We start from the raw sequence: 16,693 nt of genomic DNA, 5'->3' as shown, positions 1-16,693 counted from the left end.
TATTTTTCAGAAAATTATTTTATATATTTAATAACAATGAAATAGAAACTTAATGAGAATTTTGGAAAACATTTGCATCTCATTAGTTAAAACATTTGAAAATAGTCAAGTGGTCCAGGGTAAGGAAGATCACATAGCAGGATACTCCTGAAACTCTGGAAGTAAGTTTCTCTGAGCATTCTTTTCTAAATGGATCGGAGAAGAACATGTGCAGCTTTGCCTAGGAGATGGCAGGCCATCAGGGGTTATCTAAACCTGATTGGAAACATAAATAGAAGCATGGCACAGAAAAAGCCACAGTGCCTAACTTGGGCAGTGACCTCACATTGTCCAGGGGAGAAGTGGAACATCAGAGATTCAATTTTCTGTTCTGCCTTACAGTTTTGGCCTTTCCTTGGATTTGGGCACATCCAGTTCTAGTGTTGGAGGTGTGACAGTATCCCAGTCATGCAACTGGAAGACAGTGATGGTTCAGTGGTAGAATTCTCGCCTTCCATGTAAGAGAGCCAGGTCTGATTCCCAACCAGTGCACATCATGTGCAGCCACCACTTGGCTGTCAGTGGGGACTTGGGTGTTGCTGTGATGCCAAACAAGTTTTAGCAGAGCTTCCAGACTGACCCAGGGAAGAAAGGCCTGGACTGGGGATCGACTTCTGGAAAATCAGCTGGTGACAACCCCATGTATCACACTAGTCTGATCATACTGTACATGGGATCACCTAAGTTGAGGGCTGACCCAGTAACCCCTAATGACACTCATGTAATTGAAGTCACTGACCAACGAGTTGTGGAGGTTCGAGTCCGTGTAGAAGCATCTTGAGGTTAACTTGACGGCATCTGGTTAATCATGTAACTACCTGTTGGGACTGGTAGCGTAGTGCCTAAAGCACTTGACTGCTAACCAGAAGGCTGGCGGTTCAAACCCACCAGCCACTCCTCGGAAGGAAGATGGGGCAATCTACTTCTGTAGTGATTCTACCTCGGAAACCCAAGGAGGGGTCGCTATGAGTCGGGTCTGACTCAACGGCACACAACAACAACCTGTTGGGACTGTCCGTTGGCTTAGGCATCTGGAGCAGCCACGCTGGGGCTGAGCTTGCGGCAGGGGAGTGTGGCAGGAGCTGTGTAAAATGTATATTTTGCTCTTCTTTTATAGACATTCTTAAAATTTAACTTAAAAATTTTGTCTTTGACAATACCCCAGGGACATCTGTAACAGATGCTGACAGTACAGCTTTCTTTCAGGTACACTTATGGCCATGATCTTGAGTGGTTGAGTTCACCAGCTCACTCCCACTGCCTTTGTTCTCATTTCTTGTTCAGAAAGCAACTATCTAATAATTTTACTTCCTGTGGGGATTTCTTACAAAGGCAGAACATATTTCCCAGTCTGCATGGTGGTTGTATTTCTTGTTATAAATGAATACTCAGACATTCTGGGGGAGAAGGCTTAGCTTGATTAACATCGGTAGCATCTCCCAGGATGGTCATCTGAGACACCGATGACATTACCAGGGAAGACCAGACCTTGAACAGGGGTTGACTTATCAACTCCAGCAGTGGTAGCAGATGTCCCTGAAGATTTATGCACCTTTTCCATAATGTACATTTGTTAGTAGGAAATAGCTCCCCAGCCAAAGATTGTATTGCACAGCCCTTACTGTTATCACGGGACTTTCTCTCTAAGAAGCAGTCACATTTTGTACATGAAGAATTTCTGGCCTTGGGAAGCAATTAAGTTCTGGGGGGGAAAAAAAAATTTTTCTTTGGAGGAAAACCTACAACAAACAGTTAAATTTTCAAGAGCCGTGTGCTTTCCTTTCTGCTGAATAATGAGTTAAGAATCAGGAGAGTTGTGTTTACGTTAGAACCAAATGTCTAAGAAACAGTCTGGCCTTGCCCTAATCATTTAACGTCTCTGGTTCTCATTCTCTTGCCTGTATAGTATGAAGATTTAGATTCTTTCAAATAAAATATTTTATGAGTAGGTGAATCTAATCTCACATGTCTAAAACTTCTCCCCTTTTATTAAAAATAACAAGGATTTATTGAGCTCTTTATTTACGTCAGATTCTGTACCAGTGCATGCATTACATATATTCATAATCACTCCTCGGAAGGAAGATTGGGCAATCTACTTCCATAGAGATACCGCCTCGGAAACCCAAGGGGAGGGATCACTATGAGTCGGAATGATTCGATGGCAGTGAGTTTGTGAGTGATGGAGTAGTACCGTTTTCTGAATGAGAGAAAGAGGCTTTGCAAGGATCAGCCAGTTGATCACAGCTAGTAGACGGCAGAGCTGGGATTTATGCTTGTGTCCTCCTGAGTCCAGGCCCCATACTGTTAATCATCATGCTGTGCTCCTTAGACTTGGTGCCTATTAAAAGAGGGGTTTGAATCCATCTTTATTTGGAGTCTTGTTTTACTTTCTACAGGGTGTGTCTTAACTTCTCTCCTTATACTTTCTCTATTGAGGAATTGAAAGAACTTATGTACTGCCATGTACTTCATTCTATAAACAGTCTCAGACCATTTGGAAACCTACCCACATCATTTTTGAAACTCAATGGACTAGCCTAGTTTCAGTTCTTTTCCTTTTTAGCATAAACTTTCTGTGCTTTCTTTGTTTAAGAGTGGCAAAAGTGGAACCCTTAATGTTGTTGCATGTTGATAAAAATTAGATTGATTGAAAAAAGAAAAAGAGAGCAGGTTGCTTTTCTGGATTTAGGAGATCCAGGTTCCAGTTCTGCCTTTGAAGCTGACTGTGATATGAAGCAAACTATTAATACTGTTTTGCTATATGAAATTATTGCACAATAAAAATTCAAGTAAGCATTTAGGTATCATAAAATTTTTCAGTGTGTCAGCAATCATCATACCTGCCATTATTATTGGAACCAGAATTAAAGCAAAAGGAATTTCTGGCTTATTGTTGCTTGGTGAGGACATAAGATAATTAGAATTTAGGTGGCTTATTAAATTCTTTTTATCTTTCACTTGGCCTAAGCATAACACCAAACTTGGGCTGCTGCAGATAGATGTAGGACATGGGGGCAGAGAAATGATCACATTGTGATCTGAATTATTTTGTGGTAACAATGATTAATAATTCAGTGAAAACCTAATGAATAGCACTGCCTGATACATTACTGGAAAATGTTATGGATACCCCTGAAACATTGTCTGTAGTGATGGGGTCAAATTTAAGCAAGGATTGTGAAGATGGTGCATGACTGGGCAGTGTTTTGTTCTGTCGTACATAGAGTTGCTATGAGTCATAGCTGACTTGAAGCCTCTTAACAACAGCAGAATGATTCTTAAATAACTGTATCCATCAGTTAAGTCAAACTTTTGTTGTTAATTGCTGTTGAGTCAGCTCTGATTGATGGCAGCCTCGTGTTTAACAGAACAAAGCCTAGCCCAGTCCTGTGTCATCCTCATGGCCATTTGTATGTTGGAGCCCATTGTTGAGGCTGTTGTGGCAGTCCATCTCTTTGAGGGTTTCCCTCGCTTTTGCTGATGCTGCGTCACCAAATTTAGGAATGTTGTATTCTGTGAGCGGTATACTGTGAAACAGAGTGATGGGAAGGAAAAGTGGATTGTGAAAATTAGTGCACTACAATGGAGGAGAAAAGGAATGAAAGAACTTCAGGGGAAACGAGGCTCAGGAGGGTCATTCCGAAAAATCCTGAGTGGAATTGTGGATAAACTGTGGAGAGTTGGTGGTTGTGGATGCCTCATGAGTTTGCCATACTGAAAATGCCTGCTGTTGACCTGGCCCAAGGCAACCTGGAGGTTGAAGGTAGCTGGCAGTATTCTGCTCTGTCTAGAACACAGTAAGCTGGCAGGGAGAAAGGCTTGAGGAGAAAGGCTCCACAAACATCTGAAAGTACAGATCTGCTTCTCTAAGGGGTGTGTGTGTGTGAGAGAGAGAGAGAGAGAGAATGTATCTTGTGTATGTGTATTTGTTTATGATGGAGGAATGGAATAGCAGTTGACTTTAGTCATTCAGGCATCACTTTCAACGATTTTTGTCATATCCATTGTTGTGGTTACCTAGTGCCGCTCTGACAGGAATGTACCACAAATGGGATGGCTTGAACAGCAAGAGTTTATTCTTACAATTTGGAGGCTTTAAGTCCAAGTTCAAAGTGCCAGGCTCTAGGGACTAGGTGAAAGCCCCTCAACCTTGGGGTCCAGCTCTGCCTCCTGCTCCTGGCCCACTGGAGCTAGAGGTGTTTCTTCACTCAGACAGCTGCTGGCTGCTGAGGCTGAGAAGCTCCAAGGTTAACAAGTAAACAGGCACAGTCCCGATGTTACCAAACCACATGGCAGGCCATTAACTTAAGTCCATTGTAAGTCCCAAGGTCAGCAGAGCATAGCAGGCTGCTGAGCAGTGACACGGCTACATGTAAGGTCCAAGCATGTCATAGGCTAGACACCATTCCCCAAACTGCTGCTTATATATGGGGAGCAGACCACATACCCATAGGCAGCTACTCAGCTGCTTGTGGTAGATCCCACCATGGAGCTGATTGCCAGTCTCATACCAGCTGCCCAGCTACTCAGCCAGGCTCAGCCAAGTTGACACACAAACAAAACTACCACATCCATTTATCATTTTTATTTGTTTAAATTTAAATATATTAAAAACAGGAACTTACATATCTGTTGAAATGTCAGGTTGGGTGTGCTAGTTAGAGTTTTTCCTAATGTACATTGAAATAAGTACATAAAATTAGCGTTAAAACCTTCCATCCTTGGTCCACCTAAAATTACCTTGAAAAATATTTTCTTTTAATTCCTCTTTTTATAGATGGAGGGAAGACAGAGTGCCCAAGATGGCAGGTCAAGGGGAAATCCAAAGGCTGGAAATAGGGGCTTTTCCATGGAATTTTCTGAACAGGTTTAAGATAATAAGTAGAAGTTAGGTCTTTCTTATCAGAAGGAGCCCTGGCGATGCAGTGGTTAGCGCTCAGCTGCCGACTGAAAGGTCATTGACCCACCAGCAGCTCCGCAGGAGAAAGAGCTAGCAGCCTACTTCTGTAAAGATTTATAGCTTTGGAAACCCTAAGGTGTACTTGTAAGGTGTAGACTCTGTCCTGTAGAGTCACTATGAGGCGGAACCACCTCGACTGCAACGGGGTTTGGTTTTGTTTGTTTTTTTAGGTTATCAGCCTAAAGCAAATACGGGTTACACTTTAAAAGTTAATTTTAATTTATTTTATTAAAAAAAACACATTGAATAATTTTTAAGCTTTATGAGTTTCTGGACTTTGTGAGAGTTTTCCTGATTAGTTTCCTAACAATAATCTTTCTGGAAATCCCCAAACTTGTCTTAATTTCAAAGAAGGGGGAACATGGTTTCCTCTTGTTCAGTTTAGTGATGGGCTGTATTGTCTCAGCTCCTAAGCCCTAGAGTTCTGTTCATTTCATCCATCATCTGTGCACTTCCTTTTATATGCTAGGCACAGTGCTAAGCCTTGTGATGCAAAGATGACATTATGACTATGGTCCTGCCTTCTGTGAAGCACATAAACTGAAACAACCCAGTGAGATACAGGCAGATGCGGGAGAAATGAAGTCTGTGTGGGTCAACAAAGGCCTTAGTAGCTGAAAAAGCAAGAGAGCTGGGCATGTTGAGTAGGACATGTTGAAGGTGGTTCATGATTGGTGCCAGTGTGGTCCTTTTTCCTCAGGCAGCCTTTGTAGATGATTGATCTGCAGAATTCTTTGGGTTCTGCATTGGCCTCTGTGGCAGCCCAACAAGAATTATTTTAAATTTTCAGTAATTCATAATATCACTGTCTTGTTACCCTCACATGAATTTGAAGCAGTAACCAAGGAACCTTCAGTAATAATTGGCACATTAAGATGGCCTCGGAAACCCAAGGAGGGGTCGCTATGAGTCCGGTCCGACTCGACGGCACATAACAACAACAACAACAATTCCCAAATCAACATTTTAACGAGGGTCTGTGCTTCAGGATCAACACTTCGTGTTTAAATATACTCAGGTGTGTCCTACATGTGGCTGGCAATGTGGCTGAAGTGTCTGGAGTCATAGTATATTATCAGAGTAGACATGTAGTACTACACTGCGAGAGATCTTTTGGAGCAACCCTGGCTATCTCAGTTACACTGTCCTGGGTAGCAGGGAGGTATGCACAGTGGGGGAGAAAGTAGAATTTAAACTGTGTGTGTGTGTTGGGGGTATTCAGCCACCTTTAGGGAATGTGTGTATAGAGTGGAGAAATTCTAGTCTCCACATATCTTCTAACTCCACCCGCCTATCACCCAAGCCACCCTCCTGTCTACCCTTAACTTGAGCTCCCACACATTCAAAACTAGTAGTTGCGGGAAGATGTCTTCAGTTTTGTGCGTGTGGGGCACAACTGAAGGAGAAACTACTAACCTGTCTTCACCCTGGATACCGAAAACACCCAGTACGCTAATTGTATTCATGCCTTTATCCAATCTTAGACATTTGGGGATTTAATATATACAGGATCTATTTGTTTTGATTTAAAGAAAAAAAATTGTTAGCCCTATTGTTCTATGAAAAAGGCAAGAAGTAAGCCCCCAGGAGGCTGAGCATTACTTCAGACTTGCCATGTCTCTGTGTTACCAGAAACCACACCCTTCCTCAGACGTAACCACAGAAGACTGTTTCTTTTGGCTGGCTCTTAGACCTGGAAGGATCCAGTCAGCTGCCTTGAAGCTTTGGGTGCTAGACATGATAGGGGTAGAGTCCAAGAGTTATTTCTATTTCATAGGTCTTATCAGGCATGGCTAAATTATTGTTTTTTTATTCATCACAAATTCTCCTCTTGAGATGAATTTAAAATGCTTCACAAAACTGCTGCCATGAAGTTTCGTGTTTCTAGCCGAAAGCACATTGAGAAATATTAAAAATAGCATAATGTAAGGTAACATCTGATAATGATGCCGTGGTGCCTTTCTCTTAGAAACTCAGCAAGATGAGAATGTAGATTGATTTGCAGTGTGTGTTAAATTCTTAGTTTTCTTCTTTCTGAATGTGATCAGGCAGTTTTTAGGAAAATACTTGGAGGTCAGCTTGGGAAGTTGGTTTTTCTCCATCAGTTTCTCCTTTTAATAATTGAAAACTACTGTTCATTATTTACATAAAACTGTCTTTTTCTGGCCTGCTTTCTGTAACCTTTCCCCTCTTAAGAATTTTAAGAATTCCCTTATTTTCCCCTGGGGGATTTTGTGCCTGCTTTATCCCAGATGTGGGACACAGACTTGGCGTGAAGTTTTTTTTTTTTAAAAAAGCGCCTACATTTGAAAGACGTTCTTTTAACCTGTGAGCAAATCTTCCACTGAAAAGAGGGTATTTAAGAAAAATAGCTAAGAAAATATATAAGTTGGGTTTAAATTCCTGACTTAATGAATAGCACCAAAATCCCATATGCAAAATGAAAAATAGACAATAGTATCAGATAATAAAGAGAAAATGCACACATGGTATATCAGCCTTTTAATCTGAGATTTTATTTTCTGAATGAAGACATGTCAAACCACTTTAAGTATCAGTGGCTTAGTGTCTACTGTTTCACTGCACACTTGCTGATGTCAGCCCAGGGTTGCCTGCGTGTGGCAGATGTTTATTCTACCTTCATCTCCTCTGTGCCCCTCTTAGGCTTACACAAAGAGGATATTTAACTTACTTCATAATCTTTTATCTGGTTTTATCTGGTTGTGTCGATCCTAATCTCTTGCTTCAGGATGCAGAATACTAGGAAGTAGGGAGAAGTTAACCATGAAGGAAGCTATATTAAGAAATACAAGATTTTCCCCTTTTTCGTAGGTCCATTCAGATTTCCAGAAGACGATTTCACCATCAGCTTTTGGTTTCTGTAGTTTATTTATTAATCTCTAAAAAATAAAATGTAAACTTTTGCTGCATGATAAAATGTGAGAGGAATGCCATGGAGAGCTTTTTTCCCCCCTACTTTGAGTAAATATTATTTTCCCAAGCCTAAGTTGGGTTTTACACGAGGAATACTGATTTATCATGTTGTCTTAAGCAGTTGCTGTAATGCTGACTCATGTCCATCCCACGTGTGTCAGAGCACAACTGTACTCGATAGGGCTTTCAATGACTGATTTTTTTAAAAAGTACATTGCCAGTCTTTCTCTGAGGCACCTGGGTGTGCTCTAACGTCAACCTTTTGGTTAGCAGCTAAGTATATTAACCCATGTTTCTTTAGTTTTATAAAATCAGAGTTTAATAGATTATAGTAAACTTTCTCAAATGCTGTTTTCTTCCTAGTGCAAGTTTTTGTTGAATTCCAAAGATGTGAATTCATCAGCTTTATTTTTCAATATTCCAGTAGTGTCAGTTTTGTAAAGTTAGCTAAGTCTCTGTCTACCATATATTTCCTACTATGCTGTGTTCCCTTGATTTACATATGTATTCTTTTCCTCCCGTAGGATCTTTCGAAGATGGTTTGGCTGCCTTGGAGATTTGGAGATCTGATGCCACAATGAGGACTCACACACGGGGGGCTCCCAGTGTGTTTTTCATATCTCTGTTTTGCTTTGTGTCAGCCTACATCACCGATGAGAACCCAGAAGTCATGATCCCCTTCACAAATGCCAACTACGACAACCACCCAATGCTGTACTTCTCTAAGGCAGAGGTGTCAGAGCTCCAGCTCAAGGCCACCAGCACACACGAGCACATTGCAGCCCGACTCACTGAGGCTGTGCACACCATGCTGTCCAGCCCCTTGGAGTACCTCCCACCCTGGGATCCCAAGGACTACAGCGCCCGCTGGAATGAAATTTATGGGAACAACTTGGGTGCCTTGGCAATGTTCTGTGTGCTGTATCCTGAGAACATTGAAGCCCGAGACATGGCCAAAGACTACATGGAGAGGATGGCAGCGCAGCCTAGTTGGTAGATTTTTGTCTTTTTCTTCTTACTGTATTAACTCTTATTATTTAAAGAAAAGACTATGTATTCAGATGACATTTCAGCAGATTTTTGTTTCTATGTGTATATACGTAGGGGCTGGGGTTACTTGTTTGAGTAGCCAGTGGCTTATGAGTGGCCCAAAGGTTCTTGAGACCTAGTAATTTCTATGTTTAAAATTAGAAGGAAAATATTTAGATATAACCCAATCAAGGAAAAAATAATTTGCTGAGTTGGATAAACAGTATTATCTTGATTACTGAGAATTCTTTTCCCCTTGTTGAACAAGTGTTTATTACCATCATCTGGTGTTAGGTTTTGTTTGGCTGGGGAGTAGTTGAAGCCTTTTGCCAGCAAGAGATTTAATTCAATTAGGACTTATGTTGTATGACAACGAGGAACTAAAAGTCAACATGATGGGATTGACTCGCAGTTTATAAATAAATAACCAGCAAATTGCCCAAAATGTAGAATTCTGATTATGTAATAATTTACTTTGAGAAGTTCAAGATAGGAGAACAAACTTCCTGTCCCTTTTTGATTAGCTTATTATTTTATTAGCGTACAATTATGCATCCACCTTCTTAAAAAAAAAAATGGGATAAATTATGGGTTAAACTAGGGTTAATAGAGGTATTTTTATGGGTATTGTAATTTACATTAATAGTTAAGTTGCACTAAACAAATCCCAAACTATATGAAATATTTTCTTCAAGTAAACTACCATTTGTATAGGGCTGGCAGCACCCATTTTTAAATGCTTAGAAAGTCAGTGAATACATTTAATGCTGTGGTGACGTATATCTCCCTCGGTGTCACGGGTTGTGGGGCAGTGAATTGCTTAATACAGCCCTTCTAGCTGTGCTCTTTGTGGGGCCTACCAGGTGACTGAGTGGGACTATGCAGATGTGAGGTGCTTGTGGCCCACTAAGGGGTCTGGATAAATAAGGAACATAGCACCCTTGTGGGGGTGAGACCATGCAGCTGTCCCAGAGTCAGAAAGGGGGATCTCAGTACCATCAAGAAAGAAGAGCCAGGAGTGAGTGCATCCTTTGGACCCGTGATCCTGCACAGAACCTCCTTGATCTAGGAGACAGAGAGCTGTGACACCAGAGACGGCAAGAAGCGGCCCAGAGTGACTGGCAGTGGGAGCAGAGCCAAGAGACGGCATGAGACAGAGCATTGGGCTTCCTAACCTTTGACATGAGAAAGCTGAATGCCTTTGGCGGGAGGCTTGGTAGATTAGGGTGCCTCTCTGGTAGTGTAGTGCCTAAGACACTTGATTGCTAACCAGAAGGTTGGCGGTTCAAACCCACCAGCTACTTCTCAGAAGGAAAGTTGGGCAATCTACTTCTGGAGTGATACTGCCTCGGAAACCCAAGGAGGGGTTGCTATGAGTCGGGTCTGACTTGACGGCACATAACACCATCAACAACAAAGGGTGCCCTCTCTGGTTGAAGAACTGTACCCTAAGTCATTTGTGATCCTGAATTGTAACCTGTTACTGACCTAATAAACCCCATAATTGTGAGTATTGTCTATGAGTTCTTTGTGGCCATTGCAACAAATTATCAAATCCAGCAGAGAAGTAGAGAGCTTTGTTGGGGTGTCAGAATTGGTAGAAAGGGTTGGAGGATAGAGCTGTGTCTGACCTCTGCCTCATAGGAATCCTCCCCTCTATGAAGTTAGAGGAGGTCAGACACTGCCACCTTCATGTCATTTTTATGCACAGAGACCCTGAATGGGGTGAACTGTTAACACATTTGGCTATTAACCAAAAGATTGGAGGTTCAAGTCCACTCAGAGACACCTTGGAAGAAAAGCCTGGTGATCTCCTTCCAGAAAATCAGCCATTGTAAGCCCTGTGTAGCTCAATTCTCTGAAACACATGGGGTTGCCATGAGTTGGAATTGATTTGACAGCAACTGGTAGTAAGTGAGAATGTCACTAGGGTGAAAATGTAACCTCCTTGATAAAAGTTTTGCCAGAGAATACTGTTTGCTTAGAGATTTTTTTTCCTCCTTATACTTTTTATTGTGATCTTGTTCAAAGTTTATAGGGCAAAGCAGTTTCCACTCAACAATTCACACACATTTTGTTTCATGTCATTGATTGCAATCCCTTCCTTGTAACATCACTCCTCCCACATTTTCCCTATGTTTCTTGTTTCCATGCCTCCTTTCCTAACCCTTCTTGCCTTCTGAACTTTGTCCTTGGGCAAATGCTGCCCTTTTGATCTTGAGTGATTGATGATTCTAAGGAGTGTGCACCTTCCTAAAGTGCTTGCTGGCCTTATAGACTTGTCTATTCTTTGACTGAAAATTGAGCTCTGGGAATGTATTCAGTTCCAGGTATGAAGGGTGACCGAGGGCCATGGTCTCAGCTTCAGCCAGTTGGTATTTGACTAGTAAGGCTGGTCCTTGTTAAGGTTTTGGGTTTTGTTCCACATATTTTTCCCACTCTATCCAGAACCTTCTAACGTAATCCCTTTCAGAGCAGTTGCTAGTTGTAGCCAGATACCATCTAGTTCTTCTGGTCTCAGAGTTGTGGAGGAGAAAGTTCTTGTGGTCCATTTGTCCTTTGGACTAATTGTTTCCATGTGTCTTTGATTTTCTTCACTCCTATTTGCTCCAAACAGGGAGAAACCAATAGTTGCACCTTAGATGGCCACTCGCAAGCTTTTTAGACTCCAGTTGCTACTCACCAAAGTGGGATGTAGAACATTGCCCTTGTTGTGACAGTTTACCTTGATGTTTCCCTAAACTGGCCTCCCTTTTTAGTTTCTTCTGGGAAGACTTGAACTTCCAGCCTTTTGGTTAGCAACTAAACGTGTTAACCATTTGCACCACTCAGGGTCTCTGCAGTTCAGTGGCCTCTGTTTAAATTGCTCAACTAATCATGTCCCTGCAAAGAATTATGTTGTAGTTATTGTCCTTGTCTTAGGATATAGTTCACATATATATGATTTCAGAAAAATGAGGACTAGGTCTTATTTACAAAAGAGAAATAATTAGCATTGTGGCATTAAAGGAAAAACTTCATACAATGATTTCATCAGACTGGATACATTTGTTGTTTCTCCTGTTTTGGAAAGTCGTAGACTAAATTCCAGTCATTCTTTTTTTATTTTAATTTAATGAATAAACATTTATTGAGCATGTACTGTTTGTTGTGTACTATGCCAGTGCTGCAGGTTCAAAGATGAGGACCTCAGTACTTATGTAATTTGCACCCAGGGTAAGAGTGCAAACACTGGGGTATTTGAAACCTAAGCTTGTTGTTGTTATGTTTTGTTGTCGTTATATGCTGTCGAGTAGGACCCGACTCATAGTGACCTCTCCTTGGGTTTCCAAGGTGGTATCACTATGGAAGTAGATTGCCCAACCTTCCTTCCGAGAAGTGGCTGGTGGGTTTGAACTTCCAGCCTTCTGGTTAGCAGTCAAGTGCTTTAGGCACTATGCTACCAGAGCTCCTTAGCTTTCTGGATTGATCTAAGGATTATTTAATAAGGATTTCATTAGTTTTGGTTTATGATTAACTAAGTGAGTTATATCATACTACACTCTAGTAGGAGCTCTGGTAGCATATTGCCTAAGGCACTTGACTGCTAACCAGAAAGCTGGCAGTTCAAATCCACCAGCCACTCCTCGGAAGGAAGGTTGGGCAATCTACTTCCATAGTGATACCACCTCGGAAACCCAAGGAGGGGTCGCTATGAGTCGGGTCTGAGTTGATGGCACATAACAACAACACACTCTAGTACTATAGAAAAGCACCAACTGTAGAATGAGATGGTCTGGGTTTTTAATCCTGTCTTCCCCCTCTTCAGCTGTGTTACTCCAGACAAATTTACTTAACTTTTCTGAGCCATAATGTGTAAAATGGCAATAACAACAATATAAACCTCACTGTGTTGTTATGAGGATTAAATGAGATAAAGCAAAACCAAATTCCCTGCCATTGAGTTGATTCTGACTCATAGTGACCCCCTTTGGGTTTCCAAGGCAGCAAGTCTTTACAGAAGTACATTGCCCAGTCTTCCTTCCATGGAGTGCTGGTGGATTTGAATCACCAGCCTTCTGATTAGCAGGTCACCGGAGCTAATTAGCCACCAGAACTCCTTGATTAAAGGAGATAGTTAATGTAAAATACTTAGCATAGTTCATGTCACAGTAAACCTTCAATAAATAAGTAAAACAACAAGAATGGTAATTATTGTTCCTGTTAATTCACCTAGTATTTAAATGTTGTTTGCGATTAATTCAGAGATTTTAATCATCCATGTTAAAAATGCTTTCAAAAGTAGAACATTTGTTTAACTCATAAAAGTTTTTCTTTTGAAATTGTTACATTAAAACTTTCAGTGATGTTCCCTTGGGCTTTTTTTTTTTTTTTTTTTTTAAATGCATGCAGGAATCTATTGGTAACACCAATGAAGGAGACTTGGAGGAAATTAACGATGATGTGTCTTTGGCCTGATATTAAAAGAAGTACATATGAGATATACCTGCATACAAATTTATGAATGTGGCTCATTCCACTTGAGTATTTAGTGAATAAAGAGCTAAAAGGCTCATGTATAGATTCATTTATTTAAGAATTGGGCCACTATAAAAGAAACGTTAAATGGAAAATATTATGTAATTATATATACTATCTTACGTATATCTCATATAACGGACTACAAAGTAGAAAGAGAACTGATGAGTTGATAATGATGATGGTAGTGATGGAAAAATAACATACAGAGCTTCCTTTGGTGTATAACTATGGGAGTCTCTGAGTACCCAAACGACTGGGCATTGGTCACAGAGATGAGCTTTGGCAGACAGCTGCCCAGTCCTCTCAGAAACCCTCTTCTTTCTGTTAATGCTTATATATGTTTGCCATAAAATAACAGTGAAATTAGAGTAATTTAAATTTGTTCTTAGTTCTAAAACTCAGATTCAAAAGAGGATTATTTTAACCTAATATATTGACAGATTATTTTCAGCCTCACTCTTTTTCCTATAGAACTTGTCTTCCAAATAAGAACTGGAATCTGTTCTCAGAGATCTGTCTCACAGTTGGCTGTGTGTTGTATGAAAAACCTTGATTAGAACTTAATATAATACATAAGCATTTTCAGAAAGTTTAGTGAACTGAGACATCAATACAGGGCTGGTAACAAAAGAAAGTACATGGTTTAAAGTGAGTATTTAGTCACTTGAGCACGTTCTGCATAGGTCAGTTGGCCTATGGCATATCTTCATTTATTAAGGGTTATTTTCTGCATTCAGGTAGCATAGTGCCTAAGGCACTTGACTGCTAACCAGAAGGCTGGCAGTTCAAACCCACTAGCCACTCCTTGGAAGGAAGTTTGGGTAATCTACTTCCGTAGTGATACGGCCTCGGAAACACAAGGAGGGGTCGCTGTGAGTTGGGGCCGACTCCGCGGCACATAACAACAATAACAACATTGTTTACCTACTCTGTTTAAGGCACTGTGCTGGTTATTGGGAATACACACGTTGGAGAGCAAGTTACATCTATTTATCTATGGGAGATATGAACTAATAGACCGTAGTGATTCGAGTGATAAATATTGTGATGGAGGAAGTATGCTTTGTAATGGGAAGGTATAGTGGACTATACCCAACACTGGAGTTTCAGGGAAGACTTTCCAGCTGGAACCTGAAGGACAAATACGAAGCAGCCAAGTGAAGGGAGAAGAGAGTGGTATTTGACTGTTATAAGCAGAAATAACTGATGTACAAAGCCTGGGAGAAGTAAGAAAAGAGTGCTTTGAGGAAATGGAAATGTAACTGAAATGTAAATGCAGCGGGGAGGCAACCAGCAAGTGTCCAGGCTTTGAGAGGAGAACCAGATGCTGCAAGAGCTTGTCTGCTTGTCATGGAGCTTTGGGCTTTATCTTAAGGGCACAGTGAGGCCATGGGAGGGTTTTAAACGGGAGTGACATGATCAGATTTGTTTTTAAGGCGGAATGTCTGATCACATGTGGAGAGTAGATTGAAGAGATCAAACCAGAGCTTGGGAAGACTAGTTAGGCCCTTTCTATTAAATCCTGATGAGAAACAACTCTAGCCCAACCTCTGGTCTATTGGCTGTGATAATGGAAAGAACTGGATTCCAGAGAGGTTTAAGAATTAGCATTAGAATTAGCATTTATAGGGCTTGGCAATAGTATTCCGGGACCAAAGAGGATAAAATTTTCTTTATATGATGCCAAGGGGTTGGTGGAACTTTTCAATGAACACTTCGAGCTGTTTGAGAATGCCCGTAAAGGGCTTGGTTTTGGATATCCAGGTAGTCCCTGACTTAAAACGAGGAGGTTACTTTCCATTGACTCTGTCCTGCTGTATGTTGGTTCTGATGTAAGTCAGAACCCCATTTTTTGTTTTGGTTCTCATTATGATTGCCTTTTATTATCAGTGTCTTTAGAAATCTGATCTATATTTGTCTTTGGGGGTTAGAACTTTGCATGTAAACATCTGCAAATAACATCAACAAATTACGTGCTGCAGCATTGTGTGTAATACATATTATTAACAATAAGATGTAGAAAAAAGGATGAACATAGGTGCAATTCTTTGTAACTCAAATACATCATAAATCAGGAACTTCCTGTACTGAGTGTGAGACCCCCATGGACCCAAGAGATGTCCAGTGCACATTTCTCAAGCTTTATTTTTATCTATTTTCTCTTTGTCAGTGGAGTATTACGACATAGATATCATCACCAGAAAAATAAAAAAGATTTTATGAAATATAAAATATGCTTTTGAGTATAATATATGAGGTTACTGTTGATAAAAAAAAAATGTAGAAAGTAAGTTTGAAAAAAAGGTCAGATTTAATTAAAGTCATCCTACCACAATAAATGAATGAATAACAGCTGGAAGGGTGGGAAGAAAAGGCAAGGAAGGTGCTAATAGAACATTGTAGCCACATGGGTGTCCACAGATCACTTTCTGGAACAGAAGCCAAAGTGCAACATTATGTAAGCAATGCTCTTGGAGAGCATCAGCTTGAGTGAATTGTGTTATTTTTTCTGAAGTTAAGAAAAGATCTTGATGAAGCATGGGTAGTGATTTGGGCTTGTGATAGTTCAGTGAACAATTTTTAGTTCACTTTTGTGATTAATTTATAGTGAATCCACTATTACAAGAAAAAATATGGAGAGTGGAAGAGATAAGAATAAATAAAACTCACACATACTGCTAAAACTTTAACATCTGCATTTTCCTTCCCTAAAATTCTGGCCAAAATCAGCCCCAGCACTACTAGCAAAGTTCAACAAGACAGAAAATAACAAATGCTGGTGAGGATGTGGAGTGACTGGGACTCATACATTGCTGGTGGGACTGCAAAATGATAACAACCACTGTGGAAAGCAGTATGGTGATTCCTTAAAAAGTTGGAATTAGAAATACCATTTGATCCAGCAATCTCATTACTAGGTATATATCCTAAAGAAGTGAGAGCCAGGACAAGAACAGATACATGCATGCCTATGCTTATCACAGCACTATTCGCGATAGCAAAAAGATAGAAACAACTTAGGTGCCCATCAACAGAAGAATGGGTAACCAAACAGTGGAATACTATGCAACCCTAAAGAATAATGTAGAATCTATAAAACACTGTAAAACATGGATGAACTTGTACTTGGAGGACATTATGCTGAGTGGAGCTCTGGTAGCATAGTGCCTAAGGTACTTGACTGCTAACCAGGAGGCTGGCGGTTCA

The 16,693-nt window shown here is 40.6% G+C and overlaps 1 protein-coding gene across 1 annotated transcript in view; it reads left to right on the top strand.

The window, feature by feature from the left end:
• Positions 1 to 8,462: 8,462 nt before the first annotated feature.
• Positions 8,463 to 16,693, top strand: part of DSE (dermatan sulfate epimerase) — a 55,553-nt gene continuing 47,322 nt past the window's right edge. The window contains exon 1 of the mRNA XM_007954072.2: positions 8,463 to 8,929. Within this exon, the coding sequence (XP_007952263.1) occupies positions 8,514 to 8,929 (416 nt within the window). The 5' untranslated portion in view covers positions 8,463 to 8,513. The remainder of the gene's footprint in view (positions 8,930 to 16,693) is intronic.

The sequence above is a fragment of the Orycteropus afer genome, unplaced genomic scaffold (assembly GCF_000298275.1).
Source record: "Orycteropus afer afer isolate SDZICR_OR568_19922 unplaced genomic scaffold, OryAfe1.0 scaffold00430, whole genome shotgun sequence".
Taxonomy (NCBI): domain Eukaryota; kingdom Metazoa; phylum Chordata; class Mammalia; order Tubulidentata; family Orycteropodidae; genus Orycteropus; species Orycteropus afer.
The sequence above is the reverse complement of the archived record's forward strand: the minus strand, read 5'-3'. Positions and strand labels throughout refer to the sequence as shown.